General features: G+C 44.3%; 2 protein-coding genes across 4 annotated transcripts in view; one reads left to right on the forward strand and one right to left on the reverse strand.

Annotated features, from left to right (window-relative positions):
• Positions 1-6,858, forward strand: part of RMND5A (required for meiotic nuclear division 5 homolog A) — a 29,365-nt gene extending 22,507 nt beyond the window's left edge. Inside the window, exons 7-10 of one of the 3 annotated variants that reach the window (XM_080344111.1) lie at positions 548-650; positions 2,768-2,922; positions 5,140-5,249; positions 6,498-6,858. In XM_080344111.1, the coding sequence (XP_080200237.1) occupies positions 548-650; positions 2,768-2,922; positions 5,140-5,203 (322 nt within the window). In that variant the 3' untranslated portion in view covers positions 5,204-5,249; positions 6,498-6,858. Of the gene's footprint in view, positions 1-547; positions 651-2,767; positions 2,923-5,139 lie in introns of all 3 variants that reach the window. The other 2 variants (XM_080344110.1, XM_080344109.1) reach the window with 2 other exon arrangements.
• A 5,518-nt stretch (positions 6,859-12,376) lies between these two features.
• CD8A (CD8 subunit alpha) lies at positions 12,377-18,216 on the reverse strand (the record flags this gene model as incomplete). The annotated part of the gene is made up of 4 exons (XM_080343872.1): positions 12,377-12,431; positions 14,808-14,838; positions 16,423-16,653; positions 17,859-18,216. 4 exons carry the CDS (start codon positions 18,214-18,216, stop codon positions 12,377-12,379), a joined length of 675 nt encoding a protein of 224 aa, XP_080199998.1.
• Positions 18,217-22,455: the final 4,239 nt, after the last annotated feature.

Here is a 22,455-nt window from a genome sequence, read left to right on the forward strand (position 1 = left end):
GATCTAGGGTGGTTGTGTATAGCCATTCTCATTATGGGCTGTGGTTTCTTTCCTTCACTTGCTTTCCTGTGTTTGTTTTTTCTACATTTGTTTTCTTGATCTAAGGAGAAGGTGGAAAGACACGTTTCTTTATATGTTAATCACATATAATTAAAGGATACGTGTTGTGCGTACGTGCGGGTTATGCGGAAACTCTTAGGCTGCATCTCCTGTTGCGTAGTTGAGAGCAAGTACCTATATAAGCTGACATGATGTCTTCCTCCTCTACAGCTCAAAATCAAAGTAGGTGATATAGAAAATCAATTCATTATAAGACTTGGAGTGGGGATTGACTGTTGTTTTCAGTCCAGAATGTAGTAAGTAACACACAGGATACCTGATAACCTGCCCCAAAACTCTTGTTATATCTGAAGGGAGCTCAGAAGTGCAGACAATAATGAATGGAGTAGCACAACCCTCTTGTGTCCCAGTTAACCTTTAAAGTAGAAACATGAAAAATGCTCGTTTCTTAACAGGCACTGTATTTTAACACTTCCTTTTCCTCCAGTTTTTCAGCAGGTTGTGTAGCGTTACCGGCTCTAATTAATATCAAGGCAGTTATTGAACAAAGGCAGTGCACTGGTGTTTGGAACCAGAAGGACGAGCTACCGGTGAGTCGATGCTGAGCTATCCCAGGGCACATCTCCAATATTTAATGCTGCTTTCAGGTTGCTTTTCTGACACATGTTAAGAGATATTAAACACAGCCACCACCTCCAGCAGCTTCAGGGATTGGGGCTTCCCAAGGAATAGAGACCTGGGGTCTCCATCCCAGGCCAGTGATGGATGCAGCTGCTGTTTTCCCGTTTGTAGATTCAAGCCGTAGTGAGGCCGAGCAGGAATCGCAGCCACCACCCCCCTCACACAAAGGACACTGATCCGACCGGCTGCCGCAGACCAGGCGCTGCCTTCAGCAGCACCCACGTGCAGGACTTGCATAAAACATGAGTGTAGGCAGCCAAGATCTCTCCCTCCTCTTTGGCTGGTAAAGATGGAAATTTGCCGGTGAAAGCACACAGGCACTGCTCTAGATTCACAAGAAATGCTTGTTCAGGGACCCTCAAATATTGGCATGGCCCTTCTGACCCTGTTTATGCCCCTTTCTGTTCATTCCTCCCCAATCCCCTTCCCCTGCACGTTGCTCCTGCAGTTTGTCTAGTTCCACTGACCCCTCTCCTCCAGGACCCTCAGGTTTGTGTTCTTACCTGTTCCAAAGTCCAGTTTTGGTTGCAGTTTCTTGATCTGTCAATTCATATGACTGACAAAGTTGTTTCTTGTTGTCTCTGTTATGTTTGTCTGTCATGTTTGTATCCCTCTGTTTTCTTTGTTGCTTTACTTGTTATCCTCTTTTGTATTGAAATGGTCTTTGATTAAATGACCTTAACAATACAGGCACTCTCACCCTCTACTTAGCCTTACACTGAACATATGAGATCTTTCCATATAAATGGAAAGAAAATGGATCTTGCTGAGAAACATTAATTTCCTCTAACAGTGGTTGAGCTCTGTCCACGAGTTGCTTTGCGCTGACTCTTTACCAAGCAGTCAGGAGGTGAAAGAATTAGTCCCACATCTGGGGACATGGAACCTGAACTGGGACTCAGCGCTTTATGCTTCCAGCACAACTCATTTACACCGGTTGAAATGAAGTTCAGTTGTTACGAAACCCCAGTTTCCCTTTATAGCTCTTAGCGGGCCTGCGCAGCTCTCCAGTGGCCTGCTCCTGATTTGGAAAGAAAACCTATTTAGTGCAAGCTGGGCATGAACTGAGTGAGGCTCTTTGATTGTAGCTGGAAAAGATTCATTTATAGCGTTAAGTGTTTAACCTCCAAGTGCGACAGATTCATGCCCTGCCATCCAGACAGGAACGATTAGCTAGGGAGGATTTGGGAAAAGATCGCTGTCAGATGCAGATCAGTTAACAATATTTATGTGCCTCCTTGCAAATTCTGAACTTAAGGGTCTCTAGCGTGTACTGCTAAGGCAGTATGGGGATGGGAAGCCTTATTTTTGTTGTGCGAGATAGAGATTGAGAAGTGCGAAAAGGTTATATTGTCAGATTTTGTTGAAGGTGAAACCTGTCCGAACTGCGGGCTGGTCAGAACCAGGAGCTTCAGGTACCAAGGCTGTGATTTTTGCAGTTCTCAGTCAATTCCTGAAGTCACAGACTTGTTCTTTGTGAATGTCCCTTTCTGAAATCATTTGTTTCTGGGGGCAAGAATTGTCCTGTACCAGTGTCTTCTGTGTTGATACCGAAAAATAAGCGATTCCAACACACTTCGTTATTGCCATGACATGTAGGTGTTGAGAGCCTTTCAAGAAGCTGTAGAATGTTAACATAATCAATCCAAGGGGTTTTCTTTTTTCCCTTTAAATGAGTTCTGTCATCTAAACCACTTTGGAAATCCCTGGCTAGGAAATACAGAAAGTCTTGTTGGGTTTTCAGCTCATTTTTCCTGCCAGGGCATAGATTTGCACTAAAATATGCACTTGTCCCTTGGCAGAATACTCTGCTTTGTTGAGAATGGGGAGAAGCAACATAAATCATCATTTTAAGATCACAATCAAGTATTTTTGGCTGGGAAATTGTCAGGCATGCACACAATGGATTTTTCTCCCTTCACAACTGAGTTGTGAAATCTGTTAAGTGAGGGGCCACGACCTAAAGGGAAAATTAGCTGGAAATGTAGTTTCCCACAATAAATTGTTATATCAATTTCTTTCACAGATTGAAGTGGACCTCGGTAAAAAGTGCTGGTATCATTCAATATTTGCCTGTCCCATTCTTCGTCAGCAAACAACAGATAATAATCCACCTATGAAATTAGTCTGTGGTCATATTATATCAAGAGATGCTTTGAATAAAATGTTTAATGGCAGCAAGTAAGTACCATTCTTTCATTCTACACAATGTATAGATAAGGTCAAGTCTTAGGACTAGAATACTGTATTTTGGGAAAACGCAGTCTGTAATTACATAATTGGTGGAAGCTTGTTAATTTTAGAGAATGACTTAGAAGCCAGATAAGCATCATAAATCCTCTAATGTTGTAGAAAGTGGGATGACATGAAGGGACGCAACGAAGAGAGTAATTTTCCAAGTTGTAATTACTGTTGTGTTGTCTTAAATTCGAAACGGAGGCTTCTACACACACTGTTTTTCATGGGGAGCAAGGTTACTAATGCATGAAACATCCCTTAAGAAAGAAAATTAACCCTCAGGGGAAATATGGCTTAGGAATTGAGCAGGTAGTTGAATTATCGCTGTGGAAATACTAGTCCTTAGATATCAGCAGGGTGCCCATGGGCTTTTGGGAAGGAGGAAATTGGAGCGAGAGAACTGTACAGATTTCCTCGAGGAAAAACCAGTGGTGATTTGAATATGTGCAGCTTCTGTGGAGGCTGTCACCTTAGTTTAGAGCTGTAAGTTGTGTGAAATCCAGTGTGAAAATAAGCGAAGCTATAAATGAAAATGTTGAGTGATGTTTGCATTCTTTGCCCTGTTGGAAAACCCTGAAGATGCACCTTTGGGGGTGACTTGAACCATTTAAAGCCAGTAAACTTATGTTATTCCTGTCCCAAATCACTCATTCACAGAATCACAGAATCGACTGGGTTGGAAAAGACCTCAGAGATCATCAAGTCCAACCCTTGGTCCAACTCCAGTCCATTTACTAGATCATGGCACTAAGTGCCATGTCCAATCTCAGTTTAAAAACCTCCAGGGACGGCGAGTCCAGCACCTCCCTGGGCAGCCATTCCAATGCCTGACCACTCTCTCTGCACAGAATTGCTTTCTAATATCCAGCCTGAATTTCCCCTGGCAGAGTTGAAGCCCATGGCCCCTTGTCCTATTGCTGATGCCTGGGAGAAGAGACCAATCCCACCTGGCTAGAACTGCCCTTCAGGTAGTTCTAGAGAGTGCTGAGCTCACCTCTAAGCCTCCTCTTCTCCAGACTAAACAAGCCCAGCTCCCTCAGCCTCTCCCCATAGCTCTTGTGTTCAAGTCCCTTCACCAGTCTTGTTGCTCTTCTCTGGACCCGCTCCAGCGCTTCAATGTCTTTCCTGAACTGAGGGGCCCAGAACTGAACACAACACTCCAGGTGTGGCCTCCCCAATGCAGAGCACAGGGGAAGGATCACTGCCCTTGTCCTGCTGACCACGCTATTTTGGATACAGGACAGGATTCCATTGGCCTTCTTGGCCACCTGGGCACACTGATGGCTCATGTTGAGCTTCCTGTCAATTAGCACCCCCAGGTTCCTTTCTGCCTGACTGCTCTCCAGCCACTCTGTGCCCAGCCTGGAGCGCTGCAGGGGGTTGTTGTGACCAAAGTGCAGGACCCGCCACTTGGCCTTGTTGAACTTCATCCCATTGGAATCAGCCCATTTTTCCAGTCTATCCAGATCCCTCTGCAGAGCCCTCCTGCCTTCCAGCAGGTCGACACTCCCTCCCAACTTGGTGTCATCAGCAAATTTGCTGATGATGGTCTCAATCCCCTGATGATTGATCAGCCTTACTGACAGCACAGCTCTGACAACATTAATTCGGGGGAGGGAAGTGAAAAATAGATCAATGTTAGAAGAAATATTGTGAGCAGGTGGAATTGTGTCAGCGGAGACCTCAGCAGGGAGCCCGGGCTGACCTCTTTAATCACGGTCTGCAGCTTTTCTAAGTGGGTTGTAAAATCATGGCATTTTGGGAACCAGAGAGTAAAATGCACTGGATACTGAGGAAATTAAAGCAAAAGCTACCAGCCTCTTTAAAGTGACTAAAATGCAACACACTAATGCAGAAGTAGAAATAATAGTTTAATCATGGAGAGTAATTTCTTGGTATTTAATAATTCAGGGGTGTGTGGGTGAAAGATGAGAAAGAATCTAATTAGAAGCAGCAGCATGATAACGTCTCTCTCAGCTGAAGGTGACTTTTAATGGAGCCAAGTAAAGCATTACAGCTTCAGGAACATTTATTTCATGGTACAGGGGTAAAAAGAGGAAGGATTATCCCTGCAAACTCGATCCCTTTGTAATGGATGAAAAAGCTTAAAGCTCAGTTGTCATGTGTTGCCACAATACTAATAATTGTCTTTGTCCCCAGATTAAAATGCCCCTATTGTCCGATGGAACAGAGCCCCGGAGATGCCAAACAGATATTCTTCTGAAGAGAAGTTTCCTTATGCAGTTTGTAAGTGACACTCTGGATTTCAGGTGCATTTCAGGAGAATGAAAACCAACTCGTTCCATTTTATGCAGTAGACTGAGGACTCCTGTGTTTGCATAAGCTAATGCTACAGAAACTTTGCCAACATTTAGTATATACGTACCAAGTGGAAATGCTACAGAAATATTATTACCATAGGGCTTTACTGTACTCTTGGTCTCCATACCTGATCAAGTTACTACACCAGCAGTTGTCATTCAATGCAGGTTTTTGTACTTAATTATATGGTGACTTTTTACTTTTTAAAAGCAGAAATTGATCACCCCCATTTGTTTAATATTCTTCCTGCTATTATTCTCTCATTCTATTGATAACTGTCACCTTAGAGAATGTTTGTGGGGAAAAGGTTTTATTTCCTGTAATGTGTACATAATTAAAGGTAAATACTTCAAAAAAAAAAAAGTTTGATAAATTGAATAGTGGTTATAAAACTAATTTGTATTTTTTTTTCCTGAAAAAAGCGGTGATATATTCTGAGTTTTTCTTTTAAACATTTTTTCAACTTTTACATAGAATTCAAAGTAAATGTGCATATATATAAAGTCTATAAAGTATATAGCCCCAAGGGGCTACCTGTTAAAATCCATCACTAATTTATAAGGGTAGTGTGTGGCTAAATTACTACTGGAGCAGAGAGGGAATAGGAAATCCTCTTCCTTTGGTTTTACGATCGAGAAGTGTTTGTGTAAGAGAACATCCAATAAACTCTGAAGTGAAAATGCTTTTAGTCAATGACATTTGCTCTCTGGCCTTTGTAGTCACGTTCTTTGAACTTTGTATTCAGGATTAGGCTCTAAATGTCATGTCGCTGTATAGTTTAATAGTCATGATAGTGTGCTATTTATAAACAGTTATCAAAACCAAATAAATTGTAGAAGTATTCATTGTGAAATGGGGGATAAGCATGTTCTGATGCAACCTACTGATCACGACTGTGCTTAGCAGAACCGGGCCCTACATCATATATTAGGAGGTAGCAAGTTTTCTGTAGCTTGAGAACACTTTGCTTCTAGCCTTGTTTTTGTAGTAGACTATTACTGCCATTGCCACTTTTTCTGCTAAATCTGTCATATTGTTGACTAGCTAAATTTGTACTCATAAACGAGACGTAGATCATGGCAGTGAGATCTTTTCTAGTGTGCATATATTTGTATTTATTGCACTGTCCTATAGTAGGGCAAGCGGCCATAAGGCATGCCAAGCTACATGTAAAATTATATTTCTGTATTGTGTAGTTAAAGGAAAGCCCAAGCTTACCTGGTTGAATACTGACACACTGGTTGGATGCATTAGCACCACGCACTACAGAGAAGACCGTCCTTGAAATATCGACACTCTTTGAATTTGTTCGTCACCTAATTGGAGAGACTGAGTTGGACTCTGTTGGATCGGTGACACCGGCCATCCCTAAAGAGACAATACGAGGAGCGAGTCAAGGCACACAGATTTTAAACCTTTCAATGTGTTTGATACATGTGAAACATACAGGTGTGTGATTCTTTTTCTGCAAAACTCCAATTGTATTCACACTGAGTTCAAAACAGCCGCGTTACCAAGTGGTAAAATCAACAATAAACGGGTGAGGATGTTATTTTCCATGTAGGTTTCCTAGTCTTGCTGAAGTTGCTTTTCATCTCTTCTTTTGAGCAGAATTGCCTAATGCTTTGGGGTTATGACATGGCATATCAAGTATTTAAATTAAAAACAAAACCAAGCCTAACAAAATAACACTGATAATAACAAAACTCAAAAAAACCACCCTGATGTATAAGTGCTGCATCGCTTTCTCTGTTACACTGCTGGTATTTTGGCATTGATGTGAACACCGTGTTGATGATGCCTCTAATGCAATTGCTTAGGGTCCAAAAATGCTGAAGTTGTTAAGTGGCAAGAGGCTACAAATTCAACTTAGAGTGTTTTTAACACAGCGTGGTCCTGTTTTCCCTTTTAGATAGTGTATATTATAGATCCCTAGCTACTTCCAAAACTCAGCTGTTTTCACCATATAATTGCCATTATTTTTGCCTGGCTGTCTGCATTTTTTTACTTAAAAATAACCCCTTGCAATTGCGAAGCTCCGCCAACAGATGCTGCTCGCAGTTTGATGCTCAGTGCTGTGCGCTCGCAGCGTTTCTAAACTCGCCTGTGTTTCGCTCCTTCCAGCTCCCCGGTTTGTGAGTTGTCTCCTACTACTGCCCAATACTCTTCTGGTAACCAGAAAAGGCGCTTGGCACAGTGAATAATACACTGGGGGTTTCATATTTAAAATATAGTTAGCACCTGATACACATACTTTTTTCTCCTAACAGGGTTTGGGAGTAAGAAAGTAAGAAAGAAAGTATTGTAAGTAAGAAAGTATTGGATTTTAAAGCTACAGTGGTATCTGAAGTCTGTGTCTACGCACTTTTGGGCCAGGTTGTGAAGCCTTTAATTAGTCCCTTTGTGCCTTTTAAGGAGAGTTCTGCATAAATAAGGTTAAAGAGACTCAGCGTGTTTATATCTGTATCAGGATCACTGTGTCACTTCATCCCACGCTGGGTTTTGCAGCTGGTGCTTCCCCCCTTTGCAAAATGTGTCGGAAGAGCAGCTCGACAGCAACAAGTGCACCAGCTGGTGAAGGAGCCTCACGCTAAGAGGTTTTTGACCATGCTTATGTAAAAGGTTTAGCTTATAGGTGCTCCGAAAAGAATGCCTGGTTGTCATATGATTTCCATAGCTGTGGCTCGTTAATAGTGTTGTTTCTGTGTCTATTAATAGACATATAATGTTAAATCCATCAATAGAGTTTGAGTTTTAGTAAATGTCTAAAATAGGAAATCGGTTGTGATATGTTCTTGCGAGGTTTCTAGTTGTGGTAACAAATATAGTCACACCTTAATAACAGATGGCGGGAAATACAAATAGTCCGTAGCCGTTTTGATCTCAAAAGGTGTTGATTGTTTTGTAGTATTAATACTATGACTGTCATTAACACAAAGCTCGTGTCCTCACCCTCCATTAGTACTCAGGATGATCGGCTGCTCTGTGAAGTATTTTTGAATTAGGTCAAGTCTTTTCCTGCAGTGACTTGAGCACGTTGTGAGGAGATGTGGCTGAACAACCAATCTTCCCTCTGAAAATCAGTGTCTCCCTACTGAACTACTGGGTTGATTTCTGTAAATCAGGTTAATTAACGTGTGTGTCACAAGCCTGAGTTAGAGCTTCTGATCCCTGATAATTTACACCTGTCTCCATCCTGTTGCTTTCATTCTTCTTAACATTTTACAGGACGGCTGCTGCTAGAATTTAAGGTTGAAGTTATTCGTGAGCACTCAGACCAGCTCGCCAGGTTTAACACACTAAGTTTGGGTTAGACTTTGCTTTCAAGGTTTGTTTGCCGACTGCAAGATGCCATTTTCCTTTCTGTGCTTATCGCTGCAAAGGTTGATTTGTCTTCAAAGGGGGAAAAATTCACCCTCCTTAATTCCTTCTACCTCTTGCACTTCTGTGAACAGGAACATGCAGTGTAGGGAAAGGCACTTTGAAAACAAGGGAAAAAAAAAGAGTGGCTGCAATGATCTGTAGTGAGTAAAGCTGTGATGTGGTGTTATGTTACTATTCTGAATTAAATTCAAACCTTCGTATATATAAAGGAAGAGTGATTTACATTCTAGTGGGTTATCTTGACAGAGTCAGTGGCCTGGACTGGAGTCAGCAAAGTGTTCCTGAATTCGGCCTTTGACATGGGGATCCCTCTTCTGCATCTCCTCTGCCTCCTGTTTATTTTCAGACATAGTGACACTGCTGTTGGCTTCTTCATTCTTACTAAGCCTGGCTTTTCCTTTGGATAAAGAAACAAAGAGAGGGCGAAGATGCAAATAGCATCTCAGTTCAAGTCTTAAGCATCATCCATGAGACATTTGCATCGGCATGGGGGGAGCTAAATAGACAAACCTAGTTATTGTCTGACAGTTTTGTTCTCTTCAGAACCAAGAGTAAATTCCATTATTTTCCAGGATTTCTAAGTTACACAAGAGGTTTCCAAGAATGTGGAGCACAAGGAGATGTGATAGGTCACCCCAACAACAATCATATGTATTCAATTAATTCAGCACAGCTCAGGATGAGAATCCAGTGACGGAGGGGTCATGCTGACCCTGCATGTCAGATAAATTTGATTTCGGATGAATCAGAAGGAAAAAACCTCATTACAGGGAGGTCATGTTTCACTATTTACTGTTCTCCCAGAGATTTCTGTAATTCTTTCTTCACCTTATTCTGCTTTTCTGTTTTGGATGCTGCAGAAACAGCAGCAAGGGTTTGTTTTCTGTGGGGCAGCTTCCAAACGCTTGCCTAACATGCAGCTCAGCGTTAGTCTGAGGAGGCTGGACTAAGCTTAAGTGCCTTTGCTGTGACAGGTCATCCATCAAACAGGCTTGGACAGACAGACTGAATTTAACTGGACAGTATCTGGCTTTTCTGGGGTCATGTTGGTCATTGTATTTATCTGGAGCTTATTTAACTCATCAAAATCCTTTATCAGAAAATCATAGAATCATTTCAGTTGCAAGAGATCATCAAGTCCAACCATAACCTGACTCTAGCACTAAAGTATTTCAAAGCAAAGCACTGTGTGAGGGAGAAGCGGGTATCTAACAAATGCAACAAATTCTGGATGGTTTGTGTTGTCTCTCTCAGCTTCATAGGGCTTTCCATGACCACCTTGTGCCCTTTTTTCTCTATTAAAGTTTGGCTTAAGCTGTAAATCAGCTCTTTCTACTGTTAACTCCCAGCTTTGTCTTTAGCCCGTCAGCTCCAAGCTTCTCCACTATTAATTTTGACCAACTCCTATTAGATAACCCTCAACCTCTGAACAAATCTATTCTTTCTGCTTCTCTTTGAAAATCATCCCATATCTCAGACTCTTGTTCACTTAATATTAACCCGTAGCAGCTCCAGCCTTTGCCTTGGCACCCAGCGCTTGGTTTGCTGGGGGCAGCTCTGTACTTTTCAGCTTGATGCTGTGTTAGTCCTTCAGCTGGGCTGGAATTGCTTTCAGCTCCTTCCCATCTCACTGCTGCGCTGATATTTGCATCTGGTTATCAAGATTTTGCTGCAAAAGCTGCGGTTTGGTTTTTGCCTTCTAGCAGTATCTTATCAGTGAGGGTGCAAAGGTTTTGCAGGAAGTCTTTAAGGCTTTGCAATAGGTTGGTGCAAAAGTAATTGTGGTTTTGGACTGTGAGTTTGAAATCATTTTACCTAGGCTCAAACACATCTTTATTAATCAAAATAGGAACCATTGCAATCAATGTATTTTTGCCTACAAGAAACAAGTTTGTTTATTCCTGTAGCGTAAAAATCCGTTCTTTGGGACTCAATGAACTCTTGGAAAACATTTTCTGCATCCTGCAGGTTGTGGAAGTGCAAAACATTGTTGAGATGCTTGAGGAAGAGTGGTAGTCCATTGGCAAGAGGTCTAGCTGCAACTAAGTCAACAGAGGACTCTGGGACAAGCTAATAATAATAATAAAAATATAACTGATGCTCGTAGGAGAGAGAGAAAAGGATGAGCTTTTCACCTGCATGGTTAGACCTACCCATAGGCTGAGATCAGACTGGTTTAGGTAACCATAACTTATTAAGACAAGGCTAAAGCTGAAGTCTGCCTAGAGATGGGTTGGTGAGCAGATTTGCTTCGGCGGCTGTGAAATGCAGCTGCAGGTTGGTGCTGGGGGCGATGGGGCAGAGTCTGGTGGGACCCTCGTGTCTCCCCAGCTGAGCACCTGGGGCTTGGACTGCACCGCTCTTCATAGGTTGGACGTGTCTTGGTGTGTTGTAGTGTCTGTGAATTCATAGATATTTCAGTGTTAATGCTTTGCTGTTAAATTTTTCCTTATAGTGTGTGTAGATACATGTAGTTGTCAGCATTTGCAGGGTATTGTTCAGGTACGATTCTCTAATTTTGTTTTTATTAACCTAAGTTTAGAAGAACTTTGTTTTTCTCTGAATCTCTCTCTTTCCCAGCTCGTTTGCAGAGGAGGAGACAGCAAAGAGTTTCTTTCATTCTTTATTTTTTCCCAGGTTTTTATCAGCCCCTTGGCACGGATACCTGAGCACGTCAGCGTCTTTATCTCATCCAGCTTCACAGCACCCCAGGACGGGGGAGTGTTACAGCGCCCGTGTTGCAAGTCCCTGAGAAATACTTTTAGAGAGAGCGTTTTAGGCTGTGCTAAACTGTAAAACTGAATTTTGGCATCTTAAAGCTCCGACTGGTACATAAATCACTGCCTTTTCCCTTACCCAGGACTTTCTCAAACCTTCATTTATTATCTTCCCAAAGGATTTTAGCTATTCTGAAGAAAGAAATAAATGTCACCCAGTCCAACTAGAAACTTTTATTAATGTTTTTTTTTTCTCAGTTCTTGATTTGCAAGTGCAGCAAGGAAACATTTACATCAAATACAGAACTCATCGTAGTCAATCAACATGTCCCAGGTTGCTCAAAGTGCTGCTTAACCAAAGCAAGTGACAAATTCCTCGCTCAGGCACAACTGCAGCAATGGGTGGAGGTGGGTGAGCAGCACAATAGGGACAGAAAGAGGAAATAGTGAACTGTAGCCCCCAAGACAGTGAAAAACTAAAACATCAGGCCCTTTACTTTCTATTAACCTTCCCAGTGCAGCCTTGTGTTAGATGAAGCTCCTGGGAGATACGTGGCACCTCAGAGAGGGTGTGTTACGTGACGGTGTTCATCTCAAAGTAGTTTTGCAGCAAATTGCGATTTTTGCTGCATTTTAGAAAGAATTATTGCACACTCTTGGTCAGAGGGCTGGCTAATATCCTTCTTTCTCATCAGCTCATCACCGACACGTCACCATCGGGTCTGACCAGAAACGCAGAGCTCCGTCACTGGGAACAGAGATGGCATTTGGCCTTGGGAATTAATCTGAAACTCTCAGGTTTTAGAAGGAGTTGTGATTTAACATGCAGTTTGTTGTCTATGTGTCTCTCCTCCATCTTGTCTTTTCAAATTTGTCAGGGCAGAGGGTGTGAGAAACAGTCGTGTTATAGATAACGGAGGTGATGGGCTTACGCGGTGACAGCTCCCAGGAGATGATCCAGAAGCCATAGATGCTCATACGTGTCTCCTGGGAACGCTGGGTTTCACATGGGGCTTCCCGTTCACAGGTCTGGAGGCAAGAAAAGGTTTTTATAGAATTAAAGAGTAGTTTGGGTTGTGAGGGACCTTCAAAGCTCATCCAGTGCCCCCCCTGCCAAGAGCAGGGACATCTTCACCAGATCAGGTTGCTCAGAGCCCCGTCCAGCCTGGCCTGGGATGTCTCCAGGGATGGTTCATCCACCACCTCTCTGGGCAACCTGGGCCAGGCTCTCACCACCATCATTATAGAAAATTTCTTCTTCATGTCTGGCCTGAATCTCCCCTCTTTTAGTTTAAAACCATCACCCTTTGTCCTATCACAACAGGCCCTGCTGAAAAGTCTGTCCCCATCTTTCTTATTGTCCCCTTTTAAGCACTGAAAGGCTGCACTAAGATCTCCCTGGAGCTTCTCTTCTCCAGCTGAACACCCCAACTCTCTCAACCTGTCCTCCCAGCAGAGGTGAAGGATCTGCTGGCCTTCAGCTACTGACAGCCAGTAGCAGGACTTTAAGACACACTGCTAATGATTTGTTACAGTAATTAAAAAAAAAGGGGGAGGGGGGCTTTTAAAAATTTGCCTCTGCCTCCTGCACACTCCTGTCCTCTCATCAAGTCCTCTGTGTTCAGAAATGAATGAAGATCTCAGGGCTTTTTTGGAGTTGTGGATGCTGTTAGCCATTCATAAGGACTTTTTCTTGTTGCAGACCAGTTTCCTGCAGAGGAGTTTAAAAAGAGGCTTTCTAGACACCCGGCGTGTTCCCAAAGTGACAGATATTACTGGTCTCCAGCAACTGATAGTTTTATGCTGATTTAATGAGCTGGAGATTTGGCACCTGTTTTCACTGAAGATTAATTTGCAGTGGAAAAATGAATCCTTTAGCTGCCAGCTAGGATCCCAGGGCAGACCCTGACATGCTCTTTAATTGAGAGAATTGTGCTATTAATGTCCAAAGAGCTTCATTTCAGGGAGTGGGAACTGCTCAGAGCAGCAGGAGTTTCCTCTCTATATAGAAGTTTAAATATGCTACGGTTGCTTAAACCAGGACTCTGTCATGTTAATGCTGCTGAAGGAAAACTGTCCATAATAAGATGATTTCCTGAGGTGCTGAAGGTCTCTGTGGTGCATTTATTTTGGGGTTTTTTGTTTCTTTTTTTTAAATCCCTTAGGGACACATCATCTTTGCACAGGGCTGGCAGCAGGGATTGAGATAAGCGAAGAATGCAAGCATCCTCCTGAACAAGGCTGCAAGGAGAGCTCTTCGTTATCATTTAGCCCTTGGAAAGCCAGACGAGGGTCAGGAGACCATTTGGTGTAATAAATATCCATCATAAAAGATGACAGGCTGTTCCCTTTTTCAGACAGGTAAATGAACCTGCAGGTCTGTGAGTGCAGCTGTATTCTCATATGTCTGTAGGCAGGTTACACCCCCAGGCCAGAAGCCATTGCCACTCAGTCCCTTAAACACCGTCATTATTCAGGCAATGATTTCTGACACATTTTTCCTTTAAAAAAATAATTATAGGCATCTGTTTAATGTAGGGGGAGGTTCTTTCTGCATCATCGCATTAATTTGAGCAACTAAAAAAAACTATTAACTTTTTAACTATGAAACCCACAGATGTATAACAAGCAACACAATCTCATTTTAAAGATGCTTGATTTGCAAAGAATAAAGCTCCGGAGATGTGACAATGCTGTTCCAGACTTTCTTGCAGCCCAGGTTTTCCCAGTCCTGGCCCAGCAGGAGCGGGTTTTGGTGCTAAAGCTCTTTCTCGAGATGATGCGTGGGTTGAGGAGGCATTAAAAAAATAAGGGATACCTATCTGCCGTACAAAATAGGTGATTTCTGAAGCTGTATATATATGCATTGTTGTTTCTCAGCAAAATCATCTAAGGCTGTGTCAGCTCCTCTGCCACAATTACTTAGTGCCTGTTGGGGAAATAGAGGCATCAAGCCGTGGTGGTGATGGTCCAAATCTGCACAGAGGGGGATTCGGGATGCAATAACTTGCATGGGCACAACCTGGCGGTCCAGCAATGAAATTGAATTAACATTTTGGGGAGGGGAAAGGCTCAGGTTGGAGCAGTGCATTGGGAGCGCTCAAATGTGATGTTAACTACGGGCATTGGCGATGCACAGGGGTTTTAGGCTGCCACAAACACCTCCTGTGTTTCTGTTTAGTACCTACTACAGCGTCAGCGCTCAGTGACTTTAACTACTTAAACAAAGCAAAGCCAGAGAAGAGAATCTTATCTCTCTTTCTCGCCCTCAATTCATTACACGATCCCCTCCGCTGTATATCGGATAAAGAATTTTTAGGTTGTTTTTTGGCACCTGCTTCACCCCTTGAAGGCGAGATGCTGCCCGCTTTGAGAGAACAACGTCAACACCTGTAACTTACTGACCTTTTACATCTGCATCTTCGGCTCCTGGTTCCTAAAAGAAGCAAGAAAACGTCTCAGTTCCAAGGTAGCAAGTCACGGCTCAGTACAAAAGCGCTGCAGCAAAGCAGGGCCGCATTACATGTATTACATGTCTGTAATACTAACCAAGATAAACCAGGCTGATTTTAGAGGAAAGCCAAGAAGCGAGCGGTGCCGCAGCTCCCGTTCTCCATTATTTTCATAAATTGAATTTTAGCGTGAGTAACAGTAGTTACTTCATAGTAGTTACCCCGACAGTGATTTACTTTTGTCTCCAGTGACTCTGGCATGTTGCATACGCAGCAATTAATGCTACAACAGTAGAGCGGCGATGATGCCACACAGCGTGCAACCAAGTTGAATGATAGATACTCTTCCCCATTTCAGCACCTATGTCATTACTTCGGGATGTATTTGGCAAAATAAAATACGCAGCCATTAATTTTAGCATGAGGTTAAAAAAAAGCCCTGTCCTTGAGGGCTCGGGCTGCTTGCTGCAGAAATTAATTGCAGCTCATAGCTTTTCATTGGTAATTCACAACAGCATTAAAAAGGCAGAAATAAATCACCAATGGTGTTTGTAGGTTAATGATGTTGCAGGTCCCTGAGGAATCCAATGCATGTGGGGGAATCCTGTTGAATTCAGAGGGAATTTGGACCAACTTTGGGCTCTGCAGCATCATTGGCTATTACCCTCGAGAATAATGATTTTTTGGCTGTGGCCCATCAGTGTTTTTTCATATATTCCTATCGCTGCAGACCGTGGTTAGAAGGATTTGTCAGGGCTGAAAGATGCTGAAAATTTGTGCTTTTTTTAAAGTGGGTCAGCTGTTAAATTCATGTCACATCAGCTCCAGGCTGTGCGATCAGTGCGGGTTTAGTTGGGTTAATTCAGCAGCAAAACATTTCGGCGTTCCCGGCAAACGAGCTGAGCTGGTTTAATGACATCGGTGTAACTTCTGGGGTATCAGGGAACACCCCGAAGGGAAGTTAAACTGATTTCAGTGAGCATTAAATTGATTTAAATACATTTGCACTCACTGCTTGCTCAGGGTAATTTGAAGACATTTCAAACATGAAATTTCACCAAAGGACTTGTGCTTACCCAGAGGTTTTGCATTACTGCTTTAACCGTAGCAGCCGCTGAACCTGTGTAATTAAGTTGCTCATTTGGTTACAGCTTGAGCTGCTAATGGGAGTCTCAGCATTTGTATTTGCAAACCCTGTGCTGGAACACGTTTACCTTATTTTGTCAAAGTGTTTCAGGTTCTGGTAGTTCTTCTCTCTGATAATACTGATTTTAGAATGGTAGAGCCAATACAGTTCAATAGAGTAAGTTTTCTACATTTATAATCTGTTTTTCTTCCTTAAATTCCTTTTCCAACCTAAATGATTCTATGATTCTACGATTCAAAGCTGATAATTATTTCTCAGCCTAAACCTACTGATGGGGAAAATGCAGACATTGATTTAACAGTGTCCTTATCTCACATAGACTGTGTCCTGCTTATCTGCTGCTGATGTAAAAGAAGATGTAGGACAGGGCAGTGGTTTCAGGCCAGAGGAACATCTGGGAAGGGTTACGAGTGAGTCTTACGTTGACACAGCACGACGGTGACTGCCAGGGCGAGGAGGAGCAGGACGCAGGCGCCTGCCAAGGGAACCCAGATGAAGATGTCACAGAAGAAATCCGGCTCTTTCTTCTTGCTGGTGTCTGCGGGGTTACAGAAGAGGAAAGGTCCACCAGGTGTGGTGTTATGACCAGTTCTGGTGGAGCCAAGGGACCTGCCTGGCGTCCAATGGGGCTGGTGGTGAAGCAGAAGGTTCCCTTGAGGGAGAACATGTAGCCAAAAGTTTTTCACATCGCTAGTGTGTCCAGGCATGAGACGTGCTCATGCTTTTTATGTCATACTTAGCCTTTCCTTTGTGGGATGAAATGCTGGAGTTACAGAATCACAGGATCGACTGGGTTGGAAAAGACCTCAGAGATCATCAAGTCCAACCCTTGGTCCAACTCCAGTCCAATCTCAGTTTAAAAACCTCCAGGGACGGTGAGTCCAGCACCTCCCTGGGCAGCCATTCCAATGCCTGACCACTCTCTCTGCAAAGAATTTATTTTAATCTCTAGCCTAAATTTCCCCTGGCAGAGTTGAAGCCCGTGGCCCCTTGTCCTATTGCTGATGCCTGGGAGAAGAGACCAGTCCCACCTGGCTAGAACTGCCCTTCAGGTAGTTATAGAGAGTGATGAGAGTTATACAGAGAGTTACAGAGAGTTCAACCCTTTCAGCTGCACGTACCCAGTTACCCAGCTCTGATAGAGCTTTAGGGATTTTCCCTCTCCCCTCACCCCAAAATGCCTCCCCCAGTCCCCCCCCGCAGCCAGGCTACCTGGATCCGGGGTCTCCGGGCTGGGTTCCTCTTCGGTGGTGCTACTCTGAGTGGTGGGTGCTGGTGTGGTGGTGACTGTAAGTTGGGAAATAGAATTTAAAAATATAATAAAATAAATATAATAAAACAGCTTTCTACCACCTCTTTCGTCTCCCATGGCTGCACAAGGCTCAGCTCCAGAGGAATTTCATAAAACCCATTTCGGATGGTGAATCCCCCAAGGAGGGTCTCCCAAGACCCAACGAGAAGCTCCAGGCTCCTTATTTCTTGCTTTCTGCCACCACCCTCAGCAAGCGCGAGTGCCCTGAGGCTGGTAGGACTTTAGGGACATGTGTGGGGTGAGGAAAGAAGGGGTGGTGGTGGACTTTGCTTTAGTCTCATCCCTTCAAGAACTACAAATGGGATGGAGAAGTGAGAATGGGGAGGTGATGCTCGGTCTGCCTGTTCGTCTTTACCTTTGGGCAGGGGTGATAGATACCATGAGAAGAAGCAGCAGGGAGGACAGGGACATTGATCACAAGAAGCCTAGGGCAAGCGAGCAGGAAAAGGGGAGTTTGAAGGAGAGGTGACATTAAAAAAGGCACGGGCAAGGGGTGGTGGGCATTTTGGCCGAGCTAAGCGAGGTTGGGTGGAGGTGTAGCTGACCTGGGAGGAAGGCAGGCTGGCGGGGGCTGAAGTACAGCTCTTGGTTGCTGTTCATCAGGCAGAAATAGTACCCCTCGTCCTGCCGTGTGAACGACTTCACAGCCAGCCGGTAGAAACTGCTGTCCCTGGTCGCTTCAAAGCGTGTGGAGGTCTTCTGGTTCCCCTCGAACGTGGTCCGGGCCAGTGCCGAAATGAAGACGATGAAATGAAGAGTCCTCTCTCTGTCCATACGGACCCAGAACACACCACTGTCCCCCTTGTCTGTCTGACACTGCAGCTCCAGCCGCTGTCCCACCTGGGGGTGCATGATGCTGCTGTCACGAAACTTGACCATCATCTTGTACCCCTGGACCTGCATCCCGGGGCAGCCTGTGGGAGAGGAATCCTTGTGGGAACTGCCTCTCTGGGCAAACCTTGTTCCCTGACCACGGGGCACAAGGTGGAATGCAAAAGGATGACCGTGCTGTCCGAATGACTTGAAGCTTTGTTGGAGTCCTTAATGGGATCACGCGTGCTCACCCATCAGCCACCTGGGCTTTAAAGGTGGGTGCTACCCTTCAGAAAAACCTTTCACCTGCCTTCTCAGGGACGTTCCCCCTTCCCAGCTTATCTGAAGTGACCCTCTAAAAACACTGACTGCTTCTTTCCCCTTCCTCCTCCCCTCCAGAACCACTTTTTGACCCAGTTTCCTTCCCAATGCACATGATGCTGCAGTCACCCCTACACTGGCAGAGATGATGCCACCTTTCCCTCCACAATTACTGAGCAATACTCAAAGTCGACCTCTTTCATTTGCTTTTTATTTTTCCTTTAACCATTTATCCCAATTTCTTGGATCCAGTGGAAGGTTTTACTTGCCCCTCCCAAGGTCATTCCCAACCCCATGTCCATACTCACAGAGCCTCAGGGCGAGCAGAAGCAGCAGTGCAGGAGACCTGTCCATCTTCTCCTATGGGTGACCGTCCTTGGGGACGGTGCGGTGGAGCAGAGATGATCTTTCTTGACTTGGGAGGCTGTGTTGCTCTTTGGAGAGGATGTGATGTCATCAGGACCCTCTTGAGATGGTGTTCGGCATCTGCGGCAAAATGAAGGGGAAAATAATATTTCTGAAGAAACTAAGTTCTAATCCAGAATTTGGGCTCATTTATCATTTTGGTTAACGGCGCCTCAAGGATTTTGCCTCATTGACTTCCCTGGAGATCCAGAGGGATGATGCTCATGCCTGAGGCAGGATCAGCCACCACAGCCTGGTATCTCCAGCCGTCCAGGGCTTCACAGCAGCTCCATCTCTGCAGAATCATAGAACCATTTTGGTTGGAAGACACCCTCAAGATCATGGACGAGGCCCATGCTCTGGTTGCAGGCTCCAGGTTGTGCTTCTTGGCAGGGATCCTGCTGCCCCCACTTGCGTGCACTCAAGGAGCCTCATACAGATGGCAGAGCCTGCTGTGTTTTATTACCCAGCAAGCAAGACAGGGTGTTTCATGGCATCTATCCACATGTATTTGTTATCTCTGAGCACACGCACTGCTGACAGGCAGCTGAGTTCTTCAGGTGTTCTATTGTTCTCCTCCTGATTCTTCCTTGCAATTGCTCTGCAAAAGCTGCTTTGTGCAAGACAGGTGGTCTCTGATCTAAAACCCACTGAGAAAGCCCCGTACCCAAGGGGCACGGCGGGTTTTTTGTTTGTTGTTTTGTTTAACACCTTGTGGTTTTCTTCTCTCACCACAGAGGCTTCCGCCCTGCCAAGAAAACCCTCGTGTGCTTCAACAGAAAGGGCTCTTGCCGCTGCCTCCAGGTGACCACTCGCACATGGGTACGGGTGATGCTTCCTGAGCTTTGCACACACCGCAGCAACAGTTTCACCAGCCTGCGAGGCAGGGAGGCTGCTGTACTATTTACTTCTTCACTTGGCACTTGCTGGCTTTCCTGATAATTAATTTTCTGCTTTGTTGTTTGTTTTTCTATTACTCCTTTGCAAAGAAAGGACATGTCAGGAACCAGGTGCTGCTGACCCTGGTGCCGTTGTGATTGTGACGGCGACTTAGAGATGGGCTATGGGAAATGGTTTAGGAACGGCATTTATTTAATTGGGCATCAAAGCATGTTGGTGAGGGAGGGAAAGCTGCTGAGATGTATGAAATTTGTACTTTCATGATGCTATGACACTTGTGATGTCTACTTGAAACAGAGCAGATTTTGGCAAAATAAAGAGAAAATAGGTTTCGTTAATTAAACATTACGAGAATCTGGATCTCAAAATCCCATCAAGCAAATGAGAACTTGAGGTTGTTCCAACGTTCTCCGGTCGTCTCCAGATGAGACACCAAGTGATGCTGCTCGCGTAGGCTCCTTCTGGTTTCAGTGGGCAGTTTATTCTCCTTATCCTGCATGGAATTAATCCTCTCTTTTTAATGGGATAAGCTGCTCTGGGGAGGCACCTGTCTTCACAGGCTGATGGAGGAATGTAGGCAAGGAACTGAAGCCATGGGCCTGCGTTGCAGATGACTACAGTTGAGTGTCATGTTTTCTGAGATGCTGATGAGATCTGGTTCTTGCCATCCATCCGATTGTTGTGTGAGTGAGCCCCCACTTCCATCACTATCACAACTCAGTGTCAGAAAATGAAATTTCAAAAGCATTTTCTAAAGCACAACCCCCCTGAGACCAAAGTAGGAAAATTCCTGATTCCCGTTGTTCATCATGGTTTGAATGGAAATGAATGTTCTGGCAAATGAGGATGGGGGCACCAAAGTTTGTCAAGACTGGGTTCTCACTCTGACATAGAGCGTGGTTGCTTATCTACAGCACGTGGTGCGTGTCCTTGGGGATGTGGTGGTGGAGGTGCTGGGAGAGCCTGTACAATTAAAGGACCATCCAGGAAGGGCCACTGACTTTCTTAGTAGGAATATCTGACTTCTCTCTTGTCTCTGAATAACAGTAAATCTTATTATGAATCAGTCCTGGGTGCCAATCTGGAGCCCAGATGTTCCTCTCCTGGATGTAGAGGTGTCCTTGCTCTTGGTTCTCATGACTTGCAGATTGAGCTGGTTTCCATGCGAGGCCACCATTTCCTGTGTCACGTTCAGACCCTGTATCACCATTCAGAGGTCTCCTATTCCTCTTCATACTTTTATTTGCTGAAGTGCTTCGTGACTCACCACTACATGGAAGAGACCACCAGCCCTTGTCTCTTCTGAGGTTGTTTCCTTGTGCCAGGCATGGGCAACATTGGGAAGTCACAGGAAATGGCTTCAGGGGGAACTACTGCTTTCTGTGGTCTGCAATAAACTGCTAATGAATATATCCTTTTAAGGCAAGGCAAGAGCTGGAGGAGGTACTGAGTTTCGGATATGATTGATCTCTCAGTCATTTTGTGGAATGAATGATCTCATTAACTTTTGCATGGTGGTAAGAAACTCTTCAGCTTCTTAGTATCAGTAATATCAGACATCACATGGATGTCTTGCAGTATTGCATGACTGGCAGCAGAAGCACATCAGAGGACACTGTAGTTACCCTGTGATGGTTGATAGACACAAAATGAGCTGCAAAATGGCCATGGTCTGTTTGGTCCACTGTTTTTGTTGCCCATGGTCTATTGGGTCCATTGTTTTTGTTGCCCATGATGTCTCCTCACAGGACTTCAGGGCTTCCCATTTCCCATTAGGATCCGAGGGAATGGCAGGAAGATGTGCCATGGGACGTTTGGGTTGGACGTGAGGAAAAGGTTCTTCACTCAGAGGTGCTGGACACTGGAACAGGCTCCCCAGGGAGGTGTCACAGCCCCAAGCCTGACAGTGTTCAAGAAGAGACTGGACAACACCCTCAGACACATGGTGTGAACTGTGGGGCTGTCACATGCAGGGACAGGAGTTGGACTGGATGATCCTTGTGGGTCCCTTCCAACTCAGGACGTTCTATGGTTCTGTGGTTGCCAAGCAATGGTGCAAGGTTGCTGATGATGAGCAGACGCTGCAGGTGATCAGTCAGTGGTAACTCATGGACAGACACCGGACTGTGTTCGCTTCAGCATTGCTGATTCTTCCTGTTGTTAACCTTTGAGGGATCTCTTTCATGAGGACGAATGGAAAGTTTTAATGAAGATTTCAAAATTTAGTCACAAATCACAAACTTTTGTTTCAAACAGAGGAAAAAAAATATAAACGGTGAGACCATAGCATACAACTTTTCCGTTGTGAAATGAAACTGTGGTTTGCGAACAACTTGCTGCCCCCCTTTTCTTTGCAAAGCTGCAGCACCAAAGGGGTTTAGAGAATGTCAAGTGCAACTGTCACACACCAGATACTCACACATTATCTGTTATCTTTCCATTGTAGCTTCATGTTTCCAATTCACTGACCACTCTCTTCTGGGTACTCTTAGTGTAAACATCACATGCCTTAAAATACAGTGTGCAAACCACAAACACTGCTGTGCTCTCATCTCTCCATGATGTGGACATTTAACCTGATCACGGGGTCAAAATACCTCCATAATTTCCATGCTTGTTGATACCTCAGTGGAGAGTCTGATAACAGAAAATCTGGATATGTTGAGTGTTTTCTTTCCACAGACTTCCCACACCTTTTCTCTG

This window comes from Nesoenas mayeri (genome assembly GCF_963082525.1).
Source record: "Nesoenas mayeri genome assembly, chromosome: 4".
Lineage (NCBI taxonomy): Eukaryota > Metazoa > Chordata > Aves > Columbiformes > Columbidae > Nesoenas > Nesoenas mayeri.